A 14,922-nucleotide genomic window follows, 5' to 3' on the forward strand; every position below is an offset into this window, starting at 1 on the left:
TTATATTATATTATATTATATTATATTATATTATATTATATCATATTATATTATATTATATTATATTTGAGTAAACGTGACTATTCTCTTAACACCCCGAAATCAGGAACTTGACCTTGATTATCACAGTCACACATCACGCAGAAAAATCACACGCACACTCATGGTGTCCTTGTACTGTCAGCGCACTCTGTCCTTACGTCCTTCAAGATGCAGCGGTGAACGATGCATCGATCGGGGGCATGACGTTATTGGCAGGGCTGTGAGATATTTAAGTAAAACGATTTTATTTAATCCTCTGGGGTCATATAGTGTGTACTGAAAAACATTAATAATCATCATCATTATCATCATCATCATAATCCTGGTTTTCATATAATTTATTATTATTATTATTATTATTATTATTATTATTATTATTATTATTATTATATGACCTAACTCTTTATTTTTCCCGAGGACTTGAAGAGCCTAAAAGGAACAAATATTTAGAATGAAATGAAAATAGTTCTAAATGTATGTTGACATCTAAAGCCTATAAATAAATTTTAGCGGGTTTAAGGCTGCTTAAACTCCCAAGCAGGGGCATATGGAAGCGGTTAGAAAGAGACTGGAATTGCCCTGAAAACTATAATGTGTTTATGGTGACTGTTGAGTCATTTGGCTGTCACTTCACATAGCACTCAGTTATTTCGTTTGAGGGAAAACGTCACGAAAATGACGAATGTCGTTGTGGTGTCGGGATCAAGTCGCAGTCTGGTGCTGAAAGCACGGGTGGTCTCGGAGTGACAACAGCGCCGAAGAACTTTATGGTGCATTAAGCTATCAGTGTGCACGCAGTGATTACATACTGCGTGGGACTTGCATGAGAAATTAAAGAGTGTTTTTAAAGATGCGCCCCTGATATCTTTGTGTTTGTGCTCGTTGCTCGCAGTGGTTTGAGGAAGAGCAAGTTCCACTTCTATTCTGGTCACAAGCCTTTAATCTTACAGCAGAGATGGAGCTTGGATGGTCAGTGCGCATTCGAGCTGAAAATCCATACAAATTAGTTCAGTCTCAAATGGTCCGTTTTCAAAGCTCTTTTCCTCTGCGTGAACCTCCCCGTGGCGGATCTGTAGCTTGCATTATAAGTCTCGCGATTTTTATTGGCTTCGTTTTCGTTCCTGTCGTTATTTAACCGTTTAACCACCTCTGCACACGCTTGATGTGGATTTTAATGGTCTGATGCGGCGCATAATGACTCCCTATCAGCGTGGGCGTGCGGAGAAAACTCTCAATAGCGCGCTAATGTTTTTTCCACCTCATTTACTCTGCAAATTATACATAGAGGATATCAATTAACACTGTGGATATACCGGGAAAGGCGCTAATCATAATGATTTCCCAAAAGCTGTATGCGACTTTTATTAGATGTCCAATTTTAGCTAACAAGGAGAAGAAATAGAAATGAAATAAAGGCTGCTTCTGAGTAAAGAAAGTAGTCATGTGTTGGTTTTCGTTTCAAAGACTTTCAGTGAGCTGTGCTGAGGGGAAAACACAGGAGTCAGCCCTCCCACCCTTCATCCTTAATAATCATCTGTCAAAACACCCGCAAACTAATTTAACCATTTGCGCGCAGATCTGGTAAATAAAAGAGGCTTTACACCAGCTTCTGTCTGGAAACATGTGCTCCAACAACTCTGAAAAAGACCAATAGGCCTGTTTTCTGTAGCCGGACTTGTCCCACTGTTTCTTTTGAACGTATCCCGAGACAACACAGATGACATGAAAGCCGAGCAAACCGAGGGCCTTTTGAGAAGATTGCTTTTCAGGGTCCAAATGTATGTGGCTGGTCTCACAGGGGACCGCTCGCTGTGCGCACATTCACTCCCCTGGGCCAGGGGTCCACACTGACAACATCAACAAACGGCCAAAAAAGCCGCATTATGGTGGATTAGGAGCCTGGTGAAAAATGCTGCTACAAATTAGCAACGAAAGCCCAAAAGACCGTGGGTATATCCTTGTTCACTTTCAATTACAGACCGCCGAGGCCCGCTAATGTTCCCATTCATTTAAAGCCTTTGTAACTCGCTAGAAAATGGTCCTTTACAAGCGAGCAAGAGCCACACAAGGGGAATGCATGCCCACTGTTGCGTGATATTCGTGAGTGTTATAAACGTCGAGACGTGTTTGAAACATTTAAAACCGAATTTTGTGGGTTTCGTTTCTCACAGCTTAAATTAGTCTTAATTTAGCGGACTGCGTGACCAGGACGCCAAATTGGTTTAATTGGTCAAATCAACACCTGAATTAGTCACATTTAGGAATTGAACGACTGATACAAACATGGTTAATACTGTGGGTTATTCTGGTGGGCAGGATATGGACTGTAAGTGTCATTATAAATAAATAAAATTAGCTTAAATGCAAGGAAAACAACGACATTTAGTTTTCAGTTAAAAAAAAATGTTGCAAATATAACATGAATGCAATTCGTTATTGTTCAGTCTATGGCGTCGAGTCTGCTTGAAGGTCATCTTCCTATGCAATAAAAAATAAAACATTTCTTTAAGTCACAAACATTTATTATTCTCGTCATTACAACAAAAATGACCTATGAACATTTAGGTGTTTTTCTATTGGCAACACATGACATACTGTATGCTTCACAGATTAAATTGCGAATAGGTAGGAACGAACAATTAAAAGGTTGAGAGAGGTAATACGCTCTTTAATACCAAAAGTCACATAGCCTAAGGGTCCACTGACAACATGAAATGATATTGTCACAAATTTACCATGTAGAGAAGATTCAGGGGGAGTGATAGTGGAAAAATTGTAGTGTTATTTTTTTTTTAAATTTCAGAAACACCCCTTTGTCTCCGTGTGCTTTCTAAGTAAAAACCTGAGTTTACAGTCTCTTGTCAGCATATCTCAACAACAGTGCCACTTTTTCTATAGACACAAAATAAAAATTAAAAAAACAATATAAATCAGAATAAAATTCTCAATTGTATTTTGGAAAAAAAAATCAAAAATAATCCCCGTAACCACTTAAGACACATTTAACTTATGTTAAAATAACAGACTCCTTTTTTCCCCTCCACTGACAATTGAAGGCCACATGCCACACTGCAGGCCAGCATTATTTAAAAAGCTCCCTCTCCGAGTTTCTCTTGCTTTTGTCTCTCAATATTATACACATATTTACACCCTATAAATAAACCTGTCTCTCCTCGTACACTGGTAAGAAACTGGGAGAACAAGAAACATTCTTACTTCACGAAGAATGTTTACCCTACCTTCACAGAGGACGACGCCACAATTGATTTTTTTTTTCATGAAAAATATTCAGAGGGCATTCTGGCAGTCTTTTCTTTTTCTCCTATTTCTTAAAAAGGGCAAGTGTTCATATTCGGGGTTTTACTGGAAAAAGTTTGACTCTGCGGCCCAGGTTGTAATATGCTCTCCTGTGATAAGTTCAAATGACTTGAGGCAGAGGCCAGTGCTGGGGTCAGCATGGCCAGAATCTGAGCCTGGCTTCCCGGCTGTGCGCTGTAGGAAGAAGCGGTGGAGTTGGCTGCACCAATGATATTATCAATGGAGAACGAAGGTCGACTCGGGGCGCTGGAGTCCGTCTTGAGGGGTGGCAGAGAGGGGCTTAGCTGAGGATAAAAAGGCTTTCTTAAATCGGTCCCTAAAAGGGAGGGCAGATGATGCGGCGCGGGGAATATGGAGGCTGATGAGGGCAAGGTGCAGGGGGCGTTAGGGAACGGGAAGGAACCACCTGTGTGGTGTGGGTGGTAAGGGTTGTGGGCTGCGTGGAAGTTCTGCAGCTGAAGTCCATAGTTGTATCCATACGGCGCATATCCAAATCCTGGTAGAAAGCCACCGGAGTCCCTGAGGATATCGTTATTTTGGTGCCTCTTGAAGCGCTTCCGCCTGCGCAAGAAGCTCCCGTTGTCGAACATGTCTGCGGAATCCGGGTCGAGAGTCCAGTAGTTGCCCTTCCCGGGGTTGCCGGGCTCCCGTGGGATTTTCACAAAGCAGTCGTTTAGGGAAAGGTTGTGACGAATGGAGTTTTGCCACGCGGGGAATTTTTCCCGGTAGTAGGGAAATCTATTGCTAATAAACTCGCAGATCTCACTCAGAGTGAGGCGTTTCTTGGGGCTCTGCAGGATGGCCATGGTGATCAGAGCGATGTAAGAGTACGGTGGTTTCACAAGTGCACTTTTTCTGGGTTTGTCCCCAATCACAGTCCCGGTCTCTGCATTGGACCCGACCTGATCTGACGGGCAGTCAGAGCTGCTGAGCCCTGGAGAGGCAACTCTCTCGGCCGTGTTCTGGGAGTAATTATCGTCCGAGTCATTGTCGAAGTTGAAGTCATGGTGGATGTACTTTCCGTCTTTTCCAACCGATATGTCACCACCAACCACATCGATGTCCACATCCTCGGACAATGCAGAGCTGTCGGACATATCCGTCCCTAAAGTCATCCTTGGAGTTGCCGCTTGTCTTCCTCCTCTCTCCCAGATTTCCTCCTGCTCTCGTCCGGTGAGGCTACAGAGCGAGAGCGCGCACACACCCTTTCTCTCTGCCTTACAACCACACAAGGGTTTTATTGCAGCTTTATCTCCAACTACCGAAATCACACATGGCTAAAATTGAAAAAGACAAATAACTCTTTGACCTGTGGATTTGGCGTGTCCTCGGAGTCCGAGTCTGGTCAAGCGGGGCCGTGCGACGCTCTCATCGAGAAAACTTCTGGGAGTCACGCGTAAAAAAACAGAGTCAAAGATCAACGATCTTGCACCGATAAGAAGTCGTGTTTTCTTCAGACACGATGGTTTCCGTCTGTGATCACTTCAAGCTTATTCTTATTATTCAAAAACCTACTTCGGGGCATCCAAATGTCTTTTCAAAAAAGCTTTTACGCACAAGATTGGGTAGGTATCCAGCCAGACTGTCACACTATCCTCCTTAGTGCTCAAAAGGTATTTATAGGGCCACGCTGATCACGTGGTCTTTGAGTCACTGTTACCAGGAACTGGACGAAATTATCCAGCAAAAAACAATATTTGCATTTGCTCTTGAATATTATATTATATGTTAAAATGTTATAATAATAACAGAAGCACTCAAGTCTACACAGGTTGAAACGACATCTTTGTATATGTACATATTTTAAGACCTCCAAGTGCGAAGATCTCAAATATTCTGTGCATATTTTATGCTTTATCAGAGGGGAAAGAATATAAGAAATAGGCATGTGAATGTATATGTTAAAAGTGAAAAACTGTCTTACTGGTAGCTTCTTATTCACTTTAAAAAAAGAAAGAAAAAAGTTTCATAACTGGACATGAAGTGTTTGATTCACTTAAAGAAGAAACCGTGACTTCAGGGGAAGGTGCACCACTGATGGTGACTGATCATAAAGAAGATTATAAAATTATTATTATCATTATTGATAATAATAATAATAATAATAATAATAATAATGCACGCATATTGAGTGAAATCAAAGTTTTGAATCTGTTCATAAAATAAAAAAGATGGAAAAGAAAAGATAATAACAATCTGCAGCTCAAGTTATTATTATTACTAGTATTATTATAAAGCTTTTTAATTGAGGTTAATTTATGAAGTAGAATGCACAGCACTTTAAAATCCGAGTGTAAAATCGATTTTTTTAAATATACATATTTTACTAAAATAGTCCTCGACACTTCTTTTTAATTTTTTTGTTCAGTATTTTACATTTTTCTTTCGATTTTAACTAATGCAACGTAACCTTAAATCCATTTTGTTTATTCAAGTATCCAAAGTGCTGCATAAATAAGTTGTACAAGCGGAGCATGTACAACTGTCTGAAAGGTTTCAGACAGGCGCATAATTCCGTGATTCAAACGAAGAAGAAATTCTCACGGGTTTAGTGTTTTCCTCATCAACAATTCGCAGCATTATTCGTGGGCATTTCTGCATGTTTTACAGTGTTACACGGGGGTATAGTGTGCCGCAACCTGCTTCAATTCATCTTCGTGAAAGGCCAGGAGCAGATGACAAAGTGCAATGTGTGCGGGCTTATTTAAAGCAGGCGGACATTCCAGTTCATTATGGGGCAGAAACATCGAATTACTGTAATGCGTTTACATCAGCACCCCATCAATCCTAGCTACAGGTCAAACAGCAAACAGATCAGATTCATATATGTCATCTTTTTTGCTTTTAGGGTTTTTTGTTTGTTTGTTTTTGGTTTTTGGCACGTCAAAGAACAAGACGTTCATGCGTTTTCGACTACACTTGTTTTCTTTTTGTTGTTTGTTGCCTTTTCTTGAACAGTGTGTGTGTGTGTGTGTGTGTGTGTGTGTGTGTGTGTTGTTTTTACTGATAGAGCAAGTTCAAATCGAGCATGAGTAACCTTAAACATGGATTCGCTTGCTGATCCATGTGTCCTGCTCTCTGACCTGCCTGTCACAAGTCTTTTAAAAATCTGAAATAGACGCTCTGACACCTGCCTGACAGCTACCCAAGAGACATAACACGTTAATTTAGATCATTCTTACGGAACTTAAGGCCCAGCCTTAGTTTTATTCACAGATCAGCGAAAATATTGCTCTTATTTCTTTATTTATTCCCTCTATTATCTTTTAAAACACCGACCATATGTCACAATGACCTGCCTTACGAACAGAAGGGGTAGCAATTCGTATTGCCTTCATTTGATAACTAATGCTGGGTTTTTACTTACAGTATAACCAATGAATTAATTATATACATATTTACGTAAAAATATTGTCAGTCTACTTAATGCTACGTGTGTAATCAGGTGGAAGTAAGAAGAGTAAGAGTTACCGGAGCTTTTGAGAAGTTATCATCTTTTAAAGCTTCAGTAGGCGTTAGTTCATATTCTCTGCGACTCTCAAAAAGAAGAGGCTTATTTCAGTTTATGGTGTTAAGGCGCCCTCTGCTGTTTGCAGAGCAGTGATAATTCAAGTCTTGCACTCGCCGGTGAGACTGTGTGCTAGCTGGGACTCATTCAGCAAATCGCTGACTGGCAGAGGTTATTGAAACATTCTCACGTAATGAGGAAACCACTTTATACAACGCAAAAGCCTTTGTTAGAAAAATGAAAATAGTTTTTTTTTTTTTTTTTTTATAATGCCAGAGAAGTACATAACTTCTATATTAGGCTATAAAATATCAACTACTGTTGATGTGCAACACAACACTTCCTAAAATAAACTGTCTGGCTGAATAGACGGTTAGTGCTTGACTTGAGGTTAAGGGAGCAGATTGTACTGTGAGACTTGTTACGCGATATATAAAATAGTAACACCTGCTGAAAACTCATATGTAATGTAAATGAAGCCTGGTATAGCTATGAGCGCCTGCTGGATATTATTTTTAAATTGATGGCAAATAAAGAATAAAAGTGTGATCATAATGATTGGATTGTGGCTTTCCTGAATATCCTTATAGTTTGGGATACTTAAAAAATAAAATTGTGCTTAAACAGTCACATGTGTGTCTCAAACCTTCAGTGGGTTTTGTTGACGTAAGCACTTTTCAGCACTTGAATATGGAAATTAGATTGAGATTGCATCTCAGTGATGAAACACGAACAACAAACAAGACTTACTAACAAAATAAAAATTAAATGAGCTCATTTCAATAAATCAGAAAGTGTTTTCACTGACTGCTCTTCAAAATCTGTTCGGGTAAATCATAATTCAAAAAGTTAATGATTAAAAAACTTAATGGAGGGTGGAGAAAATTATACAAGCTGGACACGTCGTGCCTTTGCTGCCACCTAGTGGTGGGGCAGCTGTCCGAGTCCTTCGGTGACTTCAGCGCTTCAGAGTTATCTAAGAAAAGTTTTGGGGCGTTTTTGCTGAATACACGGTTGTTGTGATTGGCTGGCGTGAGGTTTAGGCGGTGATGAGCAGACCTGCACTTTGAATTTGACTTTTCTGTTAGAATTGTTAGAAATTGTTGGGTTTTATGCTTCAAACGGAACAACCATTACAGTTTATACTTGCAAGTAAGTGCTTTATTCATAGGTATGTTTGCGTTTCCACAAATTTGTTCCAGGTGCCAAAAACTAAATGTTTTTCTTACATCTTTTTTCAATCTGTATTATAAGTCATATAAGTGTTTACACGATAATTTATCCCAACTATACCACAGAGATAAAAATTGTCCCAGCTGTTGTCTGAAACATATTTTGTCTCCAGCAATAACTTCTATGCACACTTTCTTTATGTCCTTATTTCATTAGATTACCAGGAAATTCATTTCCACAAAATACGGCTCACGTGTGTCTCATTTTTGTTGTTTTCTTTTCTTGTGTTGCTGTTGTTACAATTCACAAGTCTAGAAAATTACATGTAAAAATCCATAAAGAGGAAAAGCCTACAAGATATTAAAGATTATTATAGCAGGGATGCCAGAGACTTAACATAGCATTAATAAGTAATTAATAATTAATTAACAAATTTAAAAAAGGCTTAATGCAGGTTTTGGGGCATTTATTTATTTATTTTTACAGTTTGAGCATCTTTGTTCAATCGCCATGCATCTTTGCTAACCTGAATTTCATGTGATTTGTATCAAAGTTCAAGAATGATGGTAAAGATGATTTTATTTTTAGTTTTGAGTCCAGTTTTTTAATTGAACACTTCTCAATAAAAACTCTGTTTTTGTTTGTTTGCTCGTTTTGTGTGTTTTAATGAAATCCTGGTGATTATGTCAGTGAAATACCTTTAAAATATAATTATTCATTCGTGCATTTGAACACAGAAATTTCCAGTCTACCCAACTCAAGACGTCATTTTAAAAGTGTGGATTTTGAATGGTTCATTGGTGATTCGTGGTGATGCAATGATTCATTCCAAAGAACTGACTAAAGTGGTTTATTTGTGAACTGGTTTAATATTTTCTCACACCAATTTAGGTTAAATCAATGTAAGAAAACTGTTTTCATAGATTTTAGCTTGTACTGACATGGAATCTTTTAAAAATAAATATTACCCATTACTGTGTTTTTCATAGTTTTAAAGTTTTAAATGGTCAAGGAAAAAGGCTACATTTACTTTACTGTAAAAATCATTTTTATTTCCTTTTTATATCCTTTGTCGCGTGTAATGCTAACACCCTAATAAAGTCTTTACATCAGCACAATATTTACATAAAACACAGCAGACGTGAAACAGCAGACGTGAACAGTCTAGAAGTCTATAAGAAACATGTAAACTTAAAAACAAACGGCAAAATACAGAAAATACAAAAGCAGTGTTTCACAGATTAATACATATTGAGATACACTCATGGAATGTGTCAAACTAAATGGCTTCACACCTTTTCAAATAGGAATGTTTCATAGTGAGGCTCGGTCTTATTGTGTCATGTCCTTTTGAGCTTGGCAAAAATTAAATTCCGAAATTCCAGCGTGAACTAAATCTATCATTTACTGTTATGCTGACTGAATAATATGAACTTATTATTTTTAAGCTGTTCTTCTGATTAATTTGGGGCTTTTTCCTTTAATGGGCTATTTAGGTCTTGAATCCTTCCTGTCTGCACTCAATTACGTTTTTAGTTTTCATCTTACATATACCGCTCTAATCCTGACGCAAAGTTGGCTTGTCTCATGTAAGTGTTGTTGTAGTTCATGGGGCTGGAGAGGCCCAGTAGCTGCTCCGAGTGCTCGGCGCAGGAGCTCGGGCGCAATGCCGGTAGGGAGAGCCGGTTGCTCGTACAGTACACTTGGGAGCTGCCCGGGGAGAATCCGGACTGGGTCATGGTGGGTAGATTTGGAGGAGACGCCGGAGAGGAATATGGGTACCCGGTGGTCAGGTTGGATGAAAGGTTCCCGCTGTTTCTGCTCAGCATGTTCGCTGACGGGTTGACAGTCTGAGTCTGGAAGCAAGCAGACGGGTCGGTGCCGGTTACCGAGCAGCTGGAGGTCATAGTGCTCAGATCGCCTCCACCCAGCCCCAGCGCTTGGGAGTTGAGGTCCCCACCTGGGCCGCTCTGCACAACCGTCTGCTGACTGATGATGTTGTCGATGCTGAACATGCGCGGCTGTCCTTGGCTGACTCCAGCAGAGGTCTGGTAATGATGCAGCATGGCTGGGTGTGGGGATGTGGCCGTCAGCTGAGAGCCGTAACCTGACCCTATGCCGGCATACAGGGCGTTTGGATACGAAGGCCTTCCCATTGGCGTTGGCGTAAAAGCGCTGGAGCTCTGCATGTAACCGGGGTATGTGCTAACGTCTGTGCGCTTGAATCTTTTCCTTCTCCTCAAAAAACTTCCGTTGTCAAACATGTCCTCAGCTGCGGGGTCTAACGTCCAGTAATTGCCTTTACCTGGTCTGCCGGGCTCCCGGGGGATCTTCACAAAGCAGTCATTGAGCGTGAGGTTGTGGCGGATTGAGTTCTGCCACTTCTTCGAGTTCTCCCTGTAGAAAGGAAAGCGCTCCATTATGAACTTATAAATGCCCCCTAAGGTGAGCTTCCTCTCCGGGGAGTTAGCAATGGCCATGGCGATGAGAGCGATGTAGCTGTAGGGAGGCTTCCCCCTCTGGACGGGCCTCTTCCTCCTGCGGCTCCCCGTGGGCAGGTGCTCTTCAGTCTGACCCAGAGCGCCTCCGTCCTCCGTGTTGGGACTGTTTCCTCGGGGCTCGGACTTGATCAAAATGCTTTCCTTTGACCGGGCCTGCAGCATCAAAGGCGGCGGAGGCAGCGGCGAGTCCAGGCTCACATTTGGAGACATGACAACAGGACTTGCCTCGGCAGGTGATTGCTCTGCGGTCATGTTGCACATGCCAGAGAAGTAGGAATAATTTGCTAGATTCATAAAAGAACCAATGCAACGATCGCCTTTTTGTCGAAATGATCAGCAGGGGAAAGAATCAACCAGGTGCATGTACAGCCCCTTGCTCTGGCCCCTATCCTGCCCTGGTGTTTGGGGTAGTGTGTGTGTCAGTTCAGGTGAGAGAAAGGCGTTGACAGTTTTATATGACAGGGCAGGAATGACGCCACTGAGTAGCCAGTGACGACTGAGGCAGGAGGACCCACCGAGTACTCACCCAGAAATTGTCAATTTTCTAACAGACTGCTGTTTATATAATACAAAGACTTGCATGTAATGATTGTAAAAAGTGTTGTATTTTTACATTGTAGGATTTAACATCTTTAATCAGAAGAGGCCCAAATATGGCAGAACCAAACAATAAAATTGCATTTATTTGTCATTCTCACATGGATGTAATGTTTGAGACACTAACAAAAATTTTAGTGGTGATGCATTCTCTGTCTCTCTCTCTCTTTCTCCTTGTGTGTCTGTATCTCAGCTGCTCTCTCTGTGCTTTCACTAATGCCTGTGTGTATATCCAGGGCAGAAACAACACTCGGAGAGCTGCTCCATGCTACTCCAAACCCAACAGCCAATCCACCAATTGAAAAATAATAACAAGCCACTGAAAACAAGCAATTGAGCTATCAAAGCTTTTGGGCAAGAAAAGTAAATATCCCTTCATTTCATTTTCATTTTTGGAGAGCGATAATCAAACACTCCCCGTGGTGTAGAGGAGAGGTGTTATCTTATGGATTTTGAAGTAAAAACAGGGTTGTGCACACAGTTGGTATGCAGACAACACTCTTTGAAGACCAGAACCTGAAAGTGCTTTTAAATGATCATTCAGGCAAAAAAAAGAAGGCTGAAGTTAATTGCAAAGGTAAAACGTACAGAGATGAACTACCAGTGTTTAAAATGTGGGTTAAGGTGTTGAAGCGAGCTGAAGGGAAGCTTAATAATGTCAATGACATCCAAGCAACAAATTAAAGGAAAACCGAGGATAGAAGTGGTGGAATCGCTGGAAGATTTCATAAGTAAATATTACGTGAGCAGTATTATAAGTCATGCAATCACCAAAAATCTAATTCAACAACAACATGTCACACAAGGTTACATTTTTTGGTAGAAGGGTCAAATCTATGACAAACTAAACTGGGAGCATGCATTTGCCAGACACCATATTGGAATGTTTTTTGTTGTTTTTCCTTTTAGTTGATCTCCCAATTATTACTGTACAAATATGTGGTAAATTATTGACAACTAGGTAGTAGAGGTGGGAATCACCATACATCCCACGATACGATATTATCACAATACTTAACGCACGATACGATATTATTGCGATTTTTTAAAATGTTTTGCGATATTCAGATTCTGTACATAAAGGTAAACTTTATCAATATTCATTTTATCTAATATCAAAGTCTCACACTCAGTCTTTCTCTCATTTCAGTTTTATTGTTGACAAACTGAACGGTTTGTATTACAGTCTAGTCCAACTTAACTGAACGCAACCATCTGGTACAATTATAGCTATTCTGAACTATGCAGTTTATGAAAACTATGCAGCCCCTTCAGCAACTGAAGAATTTGAAAGTAAATTAAAACAAAATATAATTTTACATGAAATAAAAAAGTTTTAAACTTCATTAAAATAAAACATGTCTTAAATTAAAATAAGTAAACTGTCACATTTGGACAGTGAAGGAATGTCAGGATTCTTGCTCAGAAAAAGGATCAACATGCTCTGAAGTCAGAGCACAAAAACCTTTTTTGTAACAAAATATCGATTTCTGCTGTCCCTGTATCGATACATTATTAGCAAACAAAATATCACCATACTACACAGTATCGATTTTTCCCCCCACCCCTACTAGGTAGAACAGATCGTTGGAGACAGAGCGATGATGTTCAAAAGGAGAAAGATGAGATGGCTCGTTTTCCTTCCAACATGAGTAACACAAATAAAAAAGTTTTGACAACAGCCAGACCAAAGCTATTAATCATCGCTGCCCACTCTTCTCCCAGATGCCTTTTCCCCCCGATCGCCCTCTCTCTGCCAGCACACAGTAGCTGCCACCCCTTCCCACAGATGACTGGACCCCTCCCCACCCAGCCACAGCTCAGACAACACTAAGCCCAGCTAGCTACTCACAGCCAGTGGCTAACAGCTTCAGACAGGCGTGGGAGCGGGGATGTATCCAAGCAGGATCTGCCCCCAGAGCTGTCAGGTCAGGCAGGACAAACAGGGGCTCAGGCCAGGAAACGAGGCCTTCTGCCTCGGGGCCTGCGGCCTCTTGCTAATCCCCACGCTGACCACCTCATTACCCTGTCAGAGCCTTCACACCTCTCTGTACCTCAACACTATCAGTACATTAGTCATGTTGTACGGCCAGTCTGCGTGCTTTACCGTACTTTTAATTACTTTATTATGTTGTGGCTAGTCAAGAAAAAGCCTGCTATAGTAAAACATTTTAAATGAAGTCTATGGATGTGGGAGAATTAATCTAAAATGTAGAACAACAGAAGTTACCGGCACCCAAAAAGTGGAAGTTTCATCTTAGAGTCCAAAAACCCTGCTTAATTCTTAATAACTGCAAGAATAGTGACTAAAACTAACTCCAACTCTTATCTGCAATCCAGTTGTTTAATAGTTTAATAGCATTAGAACATTTTTCATCAAATTAAACTTTCATACATTTGCTATTTTTTTTATATTTAACTGTATATTAGACTGTAGTCAGTCAGTTGGAGTAACTTCACTGGTGGGAAATATTTGTTTGTTTTTTCGTTAAAAAAAACCTGACTTCCTTAGACGCCTCTGAACCTACGCTGTATTCTAAAGCGAGATGAATCATGCATCATATCGACAGGATTTTAACTGGAAACTATTTGGTAAGTGACAAATTATTTTAACGTAGAATCCCCCAAATTTACTAGTAAACAGAAGTCACAGACTTTCTCTAACATACAGAGCAGAGCATATATTTATAAGTGCATGAAGACAGAATACGAACAGGTAACTTTTTTCACCAACATCAGTTAAACGTCGCAGCCACTGTGCTTTAAAGGGTAAACATGAACTAACAAGACTTTTTTTAGTTCCACCCGTTCCGCTGCGCATTAACCTAAATATCTAATCAGCCACTCACATCACAACTTAATGCATTTAGACATGGTCGAGTCAACATGCTGAAGTTCAAACTGAGCATCAGAATAGAGAAGAAAGTTGATTTAAGTGACTTTGAATGTGATATGGTTATTAGTACCACATGTACTGGTCAGAATATTTCAGAAACTGCTAGTCTACTGGGATTTTCCCACAAAATCATATTCAGGGGTTACAGAGAATGGTCTGAAAAGGAGAAAAATATCAACTGAGAGCTGATAGGAAAGCAACAGTAACTCAACTAACCGCTTGTTACAACCAAGGTGTGCAGAATAGCATCTCTGATACAGTCCTCACAGATTCGCCAGAATTGCACAATAGATTGAAAAGCATTGTCTTGTCTGACGAGTCATGATTTCTGCTGCCACATTCAAATGGTACAGAAAGGAATTTGGTATAAACAACATGAAAACATGGATCCTTCCTGCCTTTAACTAACAGCTCAGGCCTCTGCTGGTGGTGTAATCATGTGGGGGATATTTTTTCATGCACTTCGGGTTGCTTAGTACTGACTGAGCATCATTTAAACACCACAGACTGCTTAAATATGCTCGATGGACACGTCCGCCCTTTTATGACCACAGTGTACCCTGCTTCTGAAGTCTCCTTGCAAGAGGATGACACACTACCACAAAGCTCAAATCACCTCAAACTGGTTTCTTGAAGATGACAATGACTTCACTGTATAGTCATCTACAGTCACCAGATTTCGGTCAAATAGACTTTTGGGATCTGCAGCTGATAAATCTGCATCAGTGGGATGATGCTATCATGTCAATACTGAATGTTTCCAGAACCTTGTTCAATCTATGTGTCACGGCGGGGTGCGCCGGTGTGAAGAAGAGGTAGACCCAGATGCAGACACGGTGGAGACAGAACTAGGTTTCCAAAAATAAAGCGAGCCTTTATTGTGGCTG

The 14,922-nt window shown here is 40.4% G+C and overlaps 2 protein-coding genes across 2 annotated transcripts; both read right to left on the reverse strand.

The window, feature by feature from the left end:
- Positions 1-2,689: 2,689 nt before the first annotated feature.
- Positions 2,690-4,937, reverse strand: foxd2 (forkhead box D2). The gene has a single exon (XM_006800450.3). It carries the CDS (start codon positions 4,473-4,475, stop codon positions 3,372-3,374), a length of 1,104 nt encoding a protein of 367 aa, XP_006800513.1. The 5' UTR covers positions 4,476-4,937; the 3' UTR covers positions 2,690-3,371.
- A 4,433-nt stretch (positions 4,938-9,370) lies between these two features.
- Positions 9,371-10,836, reverse strand: foxe3 (forkhead box E3). Its single transcript, XM_006800449.3, has one exon. It carries the CDS (start codon positions 10,834-10,836, stop codon positions 9,586-9,588), a length of 1,251 nt encoding a protein of 416 aa, XP_006800512.1. The 3' UTR covers positions 9,371-9,585.
- Positions 10,837-14,922: the final 4,086 nt, after the last annotated feature.

Source organism: Neolamprologus brichardi, chromosome 23, assembly GCF_056152115.1.
Source record: "Neolamprologus brichardi isolate AB-2024 chromosome 23, ASM5615211v1, whole genome shotgun sequence".
Lineage (NCBI taxonomy): Eukaryota > Metazoa > Chordata > Actinopteri > Cichliformes > Cichlidae > Neolamprologus > Neolamprologus brichardi.